This window comes from Apis mellifera, linkage group LG6 (genome assembly GCF_003254395.2).
Source record: "Apis mellifera strain DH4 linkage group LG6, Amel_HAv3.1, whole genome shotgun sequence".
In the NCBI taxonomy this organism is placed as follows: Eukaryota; Metazoa; Arthropoda; class Insecta; order Hymenoptera; family Apidae; genus Apis; species Apis mellifera.
Window position 1 is genome coordinate 569,823 of NC_037643.1, and position 14,128 is coordinate 583,950.

General features: G+C 21.0%; 3 protein-coding genes across 6 annotated transcripts; 1 reads left to right on the forward strand and 2 right to left on the reverse strand.

Moving 5' to 3' along the window:
- Positions 1–543: 543 nt before the first annotated feature.
- Positions 544–3,102, reverse strand: LOC552089 (transmembrane protein 68). The gene is made up of 6 exons (XM_003251751.4): positions 2,803–3,102; positions 2,324–2,462; positions 2,159–2,253; positions 1,692–2,053; positions 971–1,174; positions 544–865 (listed from the first exon to the last, which is right to left on the reverse strand). Exons 1-6 carry the CDS (start codon positions 2,849–2,851, stop codon positions 758–760), a joined length of 957 nt encoding a protein of 318 aa, XP_003251799.1. The 5' UTR covers positions 2,852–3,102; the 3' UTR covers positions 544–757.
- Positions 3,103–4,029: 927 nt separating this feature from the next.
- Positions 4,030–8,489, forward strand: LOC552063 (E3 ubiquitin-protein ligase MARCH5). 3 transcript variants are annotated; one of them, XM_026441244.1, is made up of 8 exons: positions 4,030–4,284; positions 4,631–4,667; positions 4,943–5,171; positions 5,484–5,646; positions 5,734–5,942; positions 6,632–6,950; positions 7,018–7,180; positions 7,260–8,489. In XM_026441244.1, the coding sequence occupies exons 3-8, from the start codon at positions 4,991–4,993 to the stop codon at positions 7,416–7,418; spliced, it is 1,194 nt and encodes a 397-aa protein (XP_026297029.1). In that variant the 5' UTR covers positions 4,030–4,284; positions 4,631–4,667; positions 4,943–4,990; the 3' UTR covers positions 7,419–8,489. The 3 variants fall into 3 exon arrangements, with proteins under 3 accessions (XP_026297029.1, XP_026297030.1, XP_006571821.1); XM_026441245.1 differs by lacking the exon at positions 4,631–4,667 and having other exon boundaries at positions 4,048–4,284; positions 5,508–5,646; XM_006571758.3 differs by lacking the exon at positions 4,631–4,667 and having other exon boundaries at positions 4,050–4,284.
- An 859-nt stretch (positions 8,490–9,348) lies between these two features.
- Positions 9,349–11,310, reverse strand: LOC724666 (2-aminoethanethiol dioxygenase). Of its 2 annotated transcripts, none has more exons than XM_006571762.3 (3): positions 11,052–11,310; positions 10,538–10,874; positions 9,349–10,459 (listed from the first exon to the last, which is right to left on the reverse strand). In XM_006571762.3, exons 2-3 carry the CDS (start codon positions 10,835–10,837, stop codon positions 10,064–10,066), a joined length of 696 nt encoding a protein of 231 aa, XP_006571825.1. In that variant the 5' UTR covers positions 10,838–10,874; positions 11,052–11,310; the 3' UTR covers positions 9,349–10,063. The 2 variants fall into 2 exon arrangements, with proteins under 2 accessions (XP_006571825.1, XP_001120557.1); XM_001120557.5 differs by having other exon boundaries at positions 10,538–10,936.
- Positions 11,311–14,128: the final 2,818 nt, after the last annotated feature.

The window sequence follows — 14,128 nt, forward strand, 5'->3', positions numbered from 1 at the left end:
TTATTACAAACATTGCATTAATAACTAGTAATATTAATACAAAAAAAACACAAGTTTTTAATTCTATTATTTATTTCTATTTTATTTATATATAAATTAATAAGTGAATAATTAGATATTCTATTACAATATCTTAATAATATCTAATACTATCTAATTTATATAAAATTATTGACAGATAATTATATCACAAATTCATATAACAAAAAATATATTTACAAATCATTTACATTAAGAACTCTACAATAAAAATACATCTATAATATATTTAAATAAAAGACTATGCTTTTAATTATGCGTATAAAATTACAAATTTAATATCAATTATATTAATATAGATATTTGTATTAATATATATAATATATAAAATTTATAAAATATATATAGATATTAAAAAAACTCAATATATTAAAAAAATATATCCAAATCTAAATAAATTTGTTCGTTATATACTTTTTTAAAAATAAATTAAAATAAAATATATTATATAATTATTAGATATTTATATAAAAATTAAAAAATAGATAAATTGATACGCTTAAAAAATAAGTACAGTTTTGTTGCCGCAAAATTAACTCCTTTTATATATCTTATATAAATTTTAAATTTAATAAAATCTTAATTATCAGTTAATATTAAATGATAAGCACCATAAATTGTAGATATAAATTCTAAGAAATTCAATTAGTATTTTTTAAATACTTTTCTACTTCAGAGTATAAGATACAATATTATAATATTCAACTAAATACTAACATTATGATTCTTCTTTCTTTGGAGTATATATTCTTTCTAATAAAGCTAATGATATATTTCCAGGTATTCTTTGATGTTGATTTATTAAATTATTAAGCGCATCAGCAACCTAAAACAGAAATAATATTTATTTCATTTCACATATCGTTTATTTATCGTTTATTTTATTTAGAATAAAATAAAATTATAAAATTTTAGTAATTGCATTTATTACCTTTATTTGTAACTCTTCTGGTGTAAGATTTTCATCATATGAAATTGGTTTACCAACATATGTGGTCAATTTTACAGGAAAACCACCATAGATAGGTACAAAAGGAAATCTAGTAGCAGCATATATTCTTAACCACATTCTTCTGCCCCAACTGATCGTTCTAAATGCTTCTCTAATATTTTTTGTAAATAAAGGTATTATGCACTGTTAATACAAAAATATTAGTATTTTATAACAGTAATATATATAAATTATGATATATATTATAATATAATCATATATATGTATATATGTATATATGTATGTATGATATATACATATACATCATAGACAAGATGTTAATACATTTATAGGATATTTTTGGAGAATTAATTCTAGAGCCCAAAATAAGCACAAGAAAAATTAGAAAGCTAATTATTAAATTATAAGCAATTAAAATTTGACCAAAACAAGATGGAAATAAAACAAGGCTATTTTATCTCTGTTACACTGTCGCCGTTTCCGTCCAATTTTATCTAACGCAAAATTTATTTGTTTATAATTTAATAAATAAGTCTCAATCAACATTTTTGTATATCAACTTTTCTTTTTAGTTTCTAAAATCAATCTTCCAAAGTTTCCTATAAATATATTAATTCTATATACATGTATATATGTATAAATATACATAATATATGTATAATATATGTACATAATATATGTATAAATATACATAACTTACCACTTTAGCATCCAATGCAACTTTTGCAAAACCTACTCGTTTTTTCCACATTAATTGATAATAAGAATCTCCAAATTGAGCTTCATATACACCACCAGGTGAAATAGCAAGCATATTACCTTCTTTTAAAATAGCGGAGCATGTTTGAACTGTACCAGGTATAACTTTTAATACATCAGAAATAATAGACCATCCAGGACATTTAAAAAGAAATCTATCTGCTACTGTATGAATTAATCTTGAATTTAAAAGTAATACTTTAGATATAAAATAATAAATATCTATAGGAATAGCTCCATGATAATACACAAAAAGTACTGGTTCATTTTGTGGTATATTTTCAATTCCAATTACTTCATATCCTAAAATATGTACAAATATATAGATGTTAAAATTAATTATATTTTATGAAAATAAATATAAAATAAATAAATAAATATATTTAAGTAATCTAATATGTAACATACCATACCAAATCCAACCATGAGCATCCCAAACTGCAGCTACTACATTACGAGCTGCATTTCTCCAATCCGTTTCATATGCATTTCTTAATCTAACTCTATTAAAATAAAATAAACTATTTGTTATAATATTTATTTCTAATATACACTCATATAATTATAACTTACCTATGTAATTTATATACATATAATATTAATGCAGTTAAATATAATAATGCCACAATCACAAGAGGAAGTAAAAATGTTATCAAAAGCGGCATTAAAAGCCATGATAACCAAAGTGTAAAATCAACGTCAATATATTCAACTAAAAAAATATATATATAAATTTATTATAAATTATTTATAATATAAATTATTATTATTGTTTAATATCATATATTATATAATTTTGATAAAATGGAGAAAAAAAATAAGTAAAAATTAAATATAACAAATATAAAAATTATAAAATTTATAAAATTATTTTTAAAATAAAAAAATATTATTATATATTATTATATATTATATATTATTAATAGAAAAAAATTATTCCATTATCTAAATATGCTTATAAAACTATATATATTTTTTCTTTGCATTTATTAATGTCCGTTTTCTTCTTAAATAAATAAAATTATACTATACCAATTTAAAATCATATTTACCTATAATATCTTCTAAAATTTTTCGGAAATTGGATATTATGGAAAACATGTTTAAATTATGAAAAAGCGAAAATAATGGTAAATATATTATAATTATGAAAAATCTAATGTTTCTTTATCAAACACCCACATATTCAGTATCGATAACAAAACTTTACTCTACAATCTTTCATATTTTTTATTCCGTTCATTTATATTCCAAAATGACTATCTTTGATTGTTAATTGCCTTATAAATATTTCAATATGGATTGTTTACATTTCATTAAAATATATCATTTTCATATTATTTCATAAAGCTTTTATAAAATAGATAAATAATTTTAATTATTCTTTCAATGATATTGTATAAATTTTACATATCGCACATTTAAAATTTAAAAATTATTTTTATTTCTTTAAATACTTAATATAAACAATCACAAATACAACATTGAGTAACAATATAATTCGCGATAATATATCAGATAATCGCAAATTATTAATAGCTAACTTCATTTTACATAACTTTTAATTCATATAATCAAATAGAATAAATATTTCGTTGTTTTATCACTATATTATATAATATATTTAAATATTTATTATTTATAAAATAAAAATTTTTAAATTTTTATATCTTCGAATATGTATAATTTATAATTTTCGCCGAAATTTTTTCTCAAAAAGATCTCAAGAAATACATAGTAATTTCAATATACAATTCATTTCGTGTAATTTATTATTAATGAATTTTAAATTATTTTAATTAATTTTATTTTTTAAATAGCAATTAAATAGTTAATTCGTAATTGTAAGATAAGTAAAATTATTACTTGTTCTTAGTTTTTAAAATTATATTTTAACGAAAATAATTATAATTATATTACATACAAAAATAATGAAAATATTATGATTAAATACCGATAAATTAAAACAATTTTTATGATATAAATAATTTGTCATGGAATATTTAAATTATATAATAAATTTATAACGATAAATATTTGAAGATGGCGCTGAAAAATTGGAAATAAAAATCAAATAATATAAATCACAAATTTAAAAAAAAAATAAAATTAATAAATACTTATTTAAAATATAAAATAATTATAAATATTTATTTTAATCAAAATGTCAATAAATAAATTGGAAAATTATTATATATATTATAAAAAATATTTAATATCAATATGAAGTTTGACAGCTTATTTTATTGGCGAATTTTCACATTAATATTCACCGTCACTATAAGCAGCGATTTCATGTAACTTTTATTCAGTGCCAATAAGAGTGAAAAACGAAATAAAACCGTTTGCAAAGTGAATTTCGACTAGTATGCATTTTTGTAGTAGAATCACAAAATATTAAGAAAAATTGCTATGTAACTAAATTACTTTCACTATGTTACATTTATTTTATATCGTACTTTGAGAAAATGTTTATAATCTTATCGCTTCGTTGTAAATATGTAACATTGAATTGTTTATGAATGTTGCTTCAGGTAGATTATTACTTTTGATTTCAAACGTATTTATATTATTATCATACGATATTATATATAATTTTACATGTCAATTTCCACTTGTACAACCTATGTTTACTTAAAAACATTTCTTCGATAAAGTTTGTTACGATATATTTTCTAATTTATAACGATGTGTATTAACCAGTGAACGATTAACTTCATTACGACGTGTCAGTAGTTAACAAAATGGTCTTGCAATACGTTAACATTGTATTTTAATCAAATAATATCAATGTTATTCAACATAATAAAAAAAAATATTTAGATATACTTTTTCGATATATTTTTGAAATTTATTATTATCATTTTACTATAAAAATAGGAATGAATAATATATTATATAAAAAAAATCTGAAAAGGTAATTAAATCAAAAACAATTTTAATGTATGATAAAATAGTGTATATATATATATATACATACATATATATATATATGTATATATATTATGCAATATCCTTCAAAATTTATTGCAAGTTGTACCAGTGATGTAATTATTAATTATTAATAATTAATCTATATATATATATGTACATTTATGTTATAAATATTATTATATATTAATATATGTTTAAGTTATCGAATAAATTGATATGTTTTATTTTTTTTATAAACATTGACATTTGTTTTTTTAGGTATAACATAGCGATGCAATATTGAAAATCTTATTTTATTGAGACAAAATGTCAGATAACAATTTACCACATATTTCATACGGACTCGATTCACCCGGTAGAATAGTACGCATAGAATCTAGTATCACAAGGCCTACTATCGGTCGTCTTCCAAGTATAGAAGAAACATTGAGAAGACTTAGCACAAATCTAAGATCAGAAAGACAAATTAACGAATCAAATAGTGGTGGTAATAAATTAAGAAATTGATTAATTATATATATAATAATAATTGCTTTTTTATTAAACGTATGTATATAATTTCTTTAAATATTTTCTTAAATATTACAATATATATAAATAAAAATATATATAATGATGTATATTTATAGATATATATAACAAAAACTGATAAGTTAATATTTATAATTTGTATATAATTAAATAATAATTTTAGAAAAAATTATTCATATATTATATTAATATAATTAATATCTATATATTAATATTAATATAATAGTATTATTTATTAAAAGTTATTGATTAATATTCTTGATTAAAGACATATCTGATGTTCAACCTCCAGCAATTGTATCAGATGAGGAACCATTACCTATCGTATTATCAGAATCTATAAACAAAGCACAACCAAATGATGCGATCGATGGGGCATCTTCTCTAAATCAACCAGATGTTAATGCACCAGTAATAAATACAGAAGATGAGTATGTATATTAATATAAATTATATTTTTATATAACAGGTAACATTTCGACATATATTTTTTAATAAAATATTTTTTTAATATATAGTAAAAGATATTGTTGGGTATGTTTTGCAACGGATGAAGATGATGCAACTGCTTCATGGGTAAAACCATGTCATTGTCGTGGTACAACAAAATGGGTCCATCAAGGATGTATTCAAAGATGGGTCGATGAAAAACAAAAAGGACGCGCAGGTGCACATGTAGCATGTCCACAGTGTAATACCGAATATATTATCGTATATCCAAATATGGGTTAGCAATTATTTATATATATTTAAGTATTGTTTGGTTTTTTATATGTAATTATAGTTACTATATTATATCATTGTAAATATATGTATATATATATATATATATATATATATATATTTATTTATTTTATATTATATTATTATATATATTATCATATAGATATATCTATAAAAAAGAACATTAGAAAAATTGAAATTATAAAAAAATGTTCTTACAATTGTTCGATATAAAGAAAACTTATATGATAATAGTTTTTCTATAGGTCGTTATTTTTTATAAAGATGCTTTAAGCTATCATTAGTTTAAGAAATAATTTGAAATTTATAAAGTTTATTATATGAAATATAAAAAACATGAAATAATATTTACTTGTTCATGTTTTTCATATATATTTTACAAAATTCAATTAAAATATTTCTTAAATTAGACTTTTCAATATAAATTCTTTTATAAATATATATAAAAACTTTTCAATAATTTTTTTGTATCAAGATATTTTTTAAAAGTATATACTTATTTCGATTAATGCTTGATTAAAAATATATATCATCATACGATTTTCATGCATTCAATTATAATAAAACTTTAAATCATAATATATTTCTTCATAATTATATAATCTTCTGTAAAAATATTTTTTTTACAATTTAAATTTTTTATTCCATATATATATATATATATTATTACAGGACCGTTAGTAGTCGTATTGGATACTATCGATGGAGTAATTTTCCGGATTTGTCCATTTATCGCAGCTAGTATACTTGCCGCATCTATATACTGGACAGCTGTAACATATGGTGCAGTAACTGTAATGCAAGTAGTCGGTCATAAAGATGGTTTAGCTATGATGGAACAAGCTGATCCTTTGGTATTACTAGTTGGTCTGCCAACTATTCCAATAATATTAATTTTGGGAAAAATGCTAAGATGGGAAGATCTTGCACTTAGTCTCTTAAGAAGACACGCATGTAAGGTTCCTATTTTGAGGCATTTCTTGCCCAGTAGGTATGTATAAAAATTTATATGGAAATTTAAAAAAAATTATACGTTTTACATAACGATGCTATTTTAGTTATTCCGACGATAGAGCACAATCCGAAGATGTACCACCTATGAGCGATCCAATATCAGCAACTCGTATTCTTTGTGGTGCACTTCTATTACCTAGTATCGCTAGCATATGTGGGAAAATATTTTTTGAAAGTATACATTCTAACTTTCAGAGAACATTATTTGTATGTACTAAATATATCTATTATATCAGTTAAATAATTATATTAAATTTTAGATTAGAAAATTAATTTATTTTTACAGGGAGGTATAGCATTTATAGTAATAAAAGGTGCATTCAAGATTTATCATAAACAGCAACAATATGTAAGACAATGTCAACGTCGTATAATGGATTATACAGAAAATAATGTTGCATTATATAGAAGACAACAAAATTCTGAAACCAATCAGACAAGTTAAATTAAAACATTCAAAATATTCTTAAAGAATATCCTAATAATAAAACAATATATTTCAGTTTAGAAAAACTAAACATCATAGCGTACTTTTATCATAAAAACAATGTCCAGTGTATTACTTTTATGTAACAATATAAGTTTATGGGTACTTTAATCAGGTCTAACAATAATTACATAAATTTATACATCTATATTACTCGATGCATGTGCGCATGCTACACATACATAATAATCGAAAATTATATTAATTATTTATATAAATATAATTAACAAATTATTATTTGTTCGAAGAGAAATATTCGATCGAAAAATAAGGAAATGTTTATCTTTCAAATTTAATTATTAGAAAAGTTTAATTATTTAAAAAATACAATAACAACGTCCATTTATCTTTTCTCATATAATAAATAAGAATTAAGATACGTCGATATTCTTAATTTGATTCAAATTTTCTTTATTCGAAACAAGTATACGAAGAAAAAATGTCATTCATCGTAAATCTATAGTTCATTAACAACAAAAATTGTATTTTTTACGAACTAAACACGGCACAAGTTTTCCGTGCATCGATAAAAATAGACAAGATGTTTTTAGCAATTATTCACATTTTTACTATTAATGTAAAAAGGAATACAATCTTTAGAAAAGAAATTTATTTCTATTATAGATAAGTTTTGAATTAGGATATCGAATTATATATTAATATATGTCAAATAAAAAAGTTTTGAAATAAAACCTTATTTTATGTAAATGTTTTATTCGCTGTAAATATAAGAAATTCTAGTAAATATCAATTTAAATTACGTTTTTATATCTAAATAAGAAAGTATGTTAATAATTTAAAGTATATCATAGTAATTTAAAATCGAAGCAAATGTGCCAAATAATTATCGAACGAAAATAAAAAATGAATAAATTAATTAGCTCAACTCGTTCGTTTCAATCCGACGACTCGTTATAGTATACAGTTAATGCTACCATCGCGGCACGATAACTATGCTTTCTACGATCAACAATTGTTTTTTGTAATTTATTAATAAAGCCGAAACAAAAATTTTGGTAAAGAAAAAAATTACGTAAAATCATTTCAAGAATCAATTAAACTTTATCGGTTAATTTCTAGGACACCTTATATATTAAAATCGATATATATCAATTCATCGTTTATAATTTTTTAAATGTTATAATTAAATAATTAATACTTAAATTTAAATTTAATTAAAAAGAAAATTATTAATATTAATAAAATATAATAAATATATAACAAATACATAAAATAAAAACTGAAAATATTTTAAGAAAAGATCATACGAGATACATTTATATATATTTTTATAGAAAAATTATATCACAAGTACAATATACAAAGTGTCCCAGATTTTTTCAGTAAAACTTTGCAAATACATATATATATATTGCGAATACTATAAATAAAAATAATATAAAATTATATAAATATTTAATTAAAAAATTAAAACAAAAATACAAAACGATAATGAATTAGTTTTTTTTTTCGATATAAAAATATATTTTTTAACAAATATAAAAAATAATATTTATGTAAGCTTTTATAAATAATAGATATCGATAATTTCTATATACGAAACAAAAAATTAATTCATCGTCATTTTATATTTTTATTATAATTTTTTAATAAAGTATTTATAATTATGAATCTCTATATGTAATATTTCTTTGTTTATGTAATATTTCTTTTTTATCGTTACTCATAAATATCGACGAGGTTTCGCCAAAAAAACTGAAATGTTATACAACTCCGTGTATATTTCAGAAATGTTAATTTTTGAAAAAACAATTTGATAATATTGATAAAACAACTATTAATCATATACCAAAATGTAACATATATTTTTTTTATAACAGAAACGATGAATTTATTTTTTAAATATGCGATATAAATAAATATCACATTTTTTATACAAATAAAATTTTCGTTTTTATTTATAACTATTATACGTTTTTTTTTTATCACTCATTACGTATAAAGTGCAATAGTATATAATACATTTTTCGTTTACATCTTTATATATCGACAAAATAGTAAACGTAATTATATAATTACAATAATGCTCACGGGAGCGTCCGCAAAGAATCTTATTAGATATCTTAGGAGATATCATTGCGAATAGATATTTCAAAAATTCGAGCGAACATAGGAGAAAACATAAGAATATGAAAGTTAATACAATAAGAATCGACACAAACATATTACAACGATTATAATATTATAAAATTAGATAGTAGATATAGTCGATAGCAGATGCTCTTGCAAGCATTAATGTATCTCACATTTATGATTTTGTACAGATAACTTTTTTGTACACAAAAATCAAATTCTTTAGAAATTATTTTTAATTTCAATTTAAAGTTAATAATAAATAAAAATAAACCAATATTATAAAATATAGAATTTTCATATCTATTTATATGAAATTCATTTAAATAATATGTACGTATTTATATATTTATATATCCGCAAAAAAATACAAGAGATAAACATCATATATATTCAATTAAAATTGAACATTCTTAAAAATTTATAATACAATCGCAGTCGTAAATTAATACAATAAAATGCAAAATTTCTTAACAAATAGAACAAAAAATATTTCTCGGTACTTGAGGTCACATTAAAGGTGGTCCTGTATATTTAAGACTTCCAGAATAAAAATCCGGTGGACCTTCGATTACCATCAATTTAACTTCTTCGACTATATCTGGTGAATCCGTACATAATTCGGAACTACCAACAGTTTTGAAAAATGTACATGGTCTTGGACCTTTTCCAGATTCATCCACATCATATGGTGGACTAAGTATATCCAAAAATGCAGCAGGTCCTTCGATACATGTAATTTCATGCAAATTTTTATCTCTCGGTGTAAGAGTACAAGCAGGTGAATTACTATGTAAAGATATCGGCTTATGTCCAAATGCCACAACTTCTTCATTTAATCTAATCGTACGATCCTCGTTCGCTTTTAAAGTATAATTATTTACTTGAACCACACCACTGATTACCTATATTTTAAAAGAAAATAAAAAAACATTAATTTTATATATATTTTAAAAAATTATAACAATTATGACATTACAAACCTTTAAAAATCCATACATTCCAGGATGATCGTGAATCGGCATCGTAAATCCGTGTTTTAATATAAAAATTGAAATAGCAAAATCTTTGTTTTCAAATATATCGATTACCCACATCGGTGCATGTTGCACTTGAATAAAATCAAGGATTTGTTTATTCAGATTTACATCTTCGGCCGTAATTTTGTTCATTAAATACCGCAATTTGTCAAAATTTTTTTGACAAAGTTTAAATCCTACATTACTTCGTTCTTCGAACGTATTTAATGCTTGTTTCCATAACGTTTTAATCGCTGCCGTCATGTTTATTTATTTTTTAATATGATTTTTATGAATTTACCTTTCGTAAATCATATTAATATATCAATAATATATTTAAAAATACAAACAAATTTAACATCACTACGAATAAATAATACGTAACCTTAACGATCATAACGTTGAAAGTTTAAAATTTGACATTAAAAATAAAAAAAAATATTGATCGTTCGAAATAAATAAATATTTTAATAAATACCATTCGATTATTATGTATAAATTATTTTCGTCGTTGTCGAAAGTTATTTAGAGGTTAAATGAATCACACGCTTATTTTTCGTTTTATATCGTTACGTTTCTTACTTTTTGATAATTATTTCTCTATCATTCTTTATAAAAGAATATATGTTATTAATTTTATTCTTTTATCAATCGCTAAAGATATTCTTCATTCAATATTAAACTTTGCTAGAAATAGCTAAACGATTCGATTTAATACAAACGATATCGTAAACATAAGTGAAATTTCGACATTTAACAAAAGTCACTAGTGTATTTAGTGATTTTTATTTTTTACATTAAAAATTTATAATATATATTTATTAATAAATATTATATTGAGGAAAATAATTTACACTAATTGATATATTAATCTAGATGATAGATTAATCTTATTTAAATAAATAAATTTTTTTAGATTTTTAATAATATATAATATTATAAAAATGTTTGTTCATATATATATATATATATATATATATATATATATATATATATAAATAATTTATATATTTTTTTAAAAATATTTTTATTTTATTTGTTTGAATATATATATATATGTTTCCATATTTAATAATATTTATATATATTATGTATATTATTGTATATTATGTATACATAATCCGAATGAATCTTTTTAAATATATATATATATATATACACAACTAACGATATATATTCATCTGAACTGATTCACAAATTACATAGTAAATGAACGCCATCTGTATATACGTAGATAATCCTAAAGCTTCTTATTTGAAAAAATGAACTTGTGACTGCAAAAATGTCGAAAAATTAATTGAAACAAAGGAATAAGTGGCATTATATATCGAGGCATCGAGGAATTAATCGATATGAATGATTCTGATCGATAATTTTTACATCGATTTTTTTTACATCGACATTTTAAATTAAGTATTAGTAATATAATTTTAAAGGATTTTTATTCTTAATAATTTAAATAATTCAACATATATATACATATACACACATATACATATAACAATATATATATAAACATTCAAGCAAAATATTGAAGCATTCACAAATTTTATAATAGATCAAATAAGTTATCTGTATATTAATTAATATACATCAATATATTAATTAATAATCGGTTTTATCAGAGTATTTTAAAATTATGTAATAAATCGAACAAATGACATCATTGTAATATCAAAGAACTAATTTATATATGAAAACAGTAATATCGATAATTCTTTTCATTACGTATTTTAAATCAAAGCATTTTAAATTAGATGTTAATTAATTTATTTGATATATACACACATACAAGAACAACATATATATATACACTCAAAACATATATATATATACACGCGACATCATATATCATACAAGAAATACATTGTATATGATCGATAAACATATATATATATATATATATATATATATATATACAAAACAATACACATACATTATATATAACATACAATATATAATACACACAGGCGCGCAGGCACACATACGAATATCGAAATATTAACAAATAATATATTAAATAGAACAAATAACACCATCTATAAAAATGTCGAAAACTTAATCGAAAGAAAAAGAACAAGTGACGCCATTTGTACGAGTATCGACAATTGATCGATATGTAAAATAAGATAAGATTAAGATAAATGATTCCAATCGATAATTTTTTCAAATTATGTATCTTAAATTAGAAAGTTTTAAATTAAATATTATTTAGTTTATATTATTAGTTATTTATATTATTAATTTAATTCAATTTCAGGAAGTAATTAATTTAATTCTTAATAATTTAATTAATTTAATTAATTGGATATATATATGATTAATCGAATAGGGTTAATCAAGTAATTGATGCGTATAAATTAAACTAATTTGATTATTATGAAAGATGAATTGATATAATTAAAATAATTAATTAAAATAATAAAAATCTAATTCAGATCCGAAAAATAGCAGTCTCGGAGTATTTTTTTTATAAACATATACTTACTGGATAAAGATATTTAAATCAAACTAATTAAATTAATTAAAATGAATAATTCGAGTAAATAAATCGATAGAATGATTAAGTATGAATTAAATTAATTATGCGAATTAAAATAATTAAATTAATCGAGACGAATTGATTAAAATAAATATATTATATAAATATGACGAATAATTCGAACTAATTGAAATGACTTGAAAGAGAGAAATTCAAAATAATTAAATTGATGGAAACGAATATGTTAAAATAATTAAGAATAATAAATGAAAAAATAATTAAGTTAATTGGATACTTAATGCACACAAATTAATTCAATTACGGCTATGAATGAAAGTAAGTGAATCGATTTTTTATTTTTGAAGCATGCTTAACGTTTAAAATATGATTGTGGTTACTTTCGCAGCAAGATATTAGCTTAATGGTGCGGAAGATATCAAGTATCTAGCGTCGAGCGCCGAACGGTAAATTGGAAAAGAGTTAGCGCGCAAAGAAGTGAGCATGAAGAAAAAAGAATAAATAGAAACATTGACAGATTTTAAAGTAATGATGTATTATCGATAATTATTTATTTATATATATTTATATATCGATCGAATGTATATATACAGATAGCATTTTTATTATATATTATATATTTATTATATATAGTATATATATATATATATATATATAGTATATATATAGTAATGATTGAAATGCGGTTCAAAAAGTGATGTTTCCCGGTTGCGTCCATCTCACAAAATTGTTTACATTATAAGTATCTTCGAAAATACAAAATTTAGATTATTATAAAAATTGAAAAAATTTTTCTTCTTTAAACGATACATTCCAATCTATTGATTGAATACATGATATGAATGTATATATGTGTATATAATATTAATACCTTGTATATCGTTGTTGAATGTATATGTATATCAATTAAATGTGTTTTTGTTTACTTTTTATATATATCGATTAAATATATATATAAAGAAAAACGTATCCATATTCGATCGATATGCATATATATATATATATATATATATATATATATACATGCATATCCGTTTCGATTAATTATATATCAT

What these genes read in the sequence shown, in the direction of transcription:
- LOC552089 (XM_003251751.4), bottom strand. Translation starts at nt 2,851, where the DNA reads ATGTTTTCCATAATATCCAATTTCCGAAAAATTTTAGAAGATATTATA. An exon ending in AATTTTAGAAGATATTATAG is followed by an intron (nt 2,463 to 2,802) that starts GTAAATATGATT and finishes ATATTTTTTTAG; the next exon opens with TTGAATATATTGACGTTGAT. An exon ending in CAGAAGAGTTACAAATAAAG is followed by an intron (nt 866 to 970) that starts GTAATAAATGCA and finishes TTTCTGTTTTAG; the next exon opens with GTTGCTGATGCGCTTAATAA.
- LOC552063 (XM_026441244.1), top strand. Translation starts at nt 4,991, where the DNA reads ATGTCAGATAACAATTTACCACATATTTCATACGGACTCGATTCACCC. An exon ending in AGGCATTTCTTGCCCAGTAG is followed by an intron (nt 6,951 to 7,017) that starts GTATGTATAAAA and finishes ATGCTATTTTAG; the next exon opens with TTATTCCGACGATAGAGCAC. An exon ending in ACTTTCAGAGAACATTATTT is followed by an intron (nt 7,181 to 7,259) that starts GTATGTACTAAA and finishes TTATTTTTACAG; the next exon opens with GGAGGTATAGCATTTATAGT.
- LOC724666 (XM_006571762.3), bottom strand. Translation starts at nt 10,837, where the DNA reads ATGACGGCAGCGATTAAAACGTTATGGAAACAAGCATTAAATACGTTC. An exon ending in GAATGTATGGATTTTTAAAG is followed by an intron (nt 10,460 to 10,537) that starts GTTTGTAATGTC and finishes TTTAAAATATAG; the next exon opens with GTAATCAGTGGTGTGGTTCA.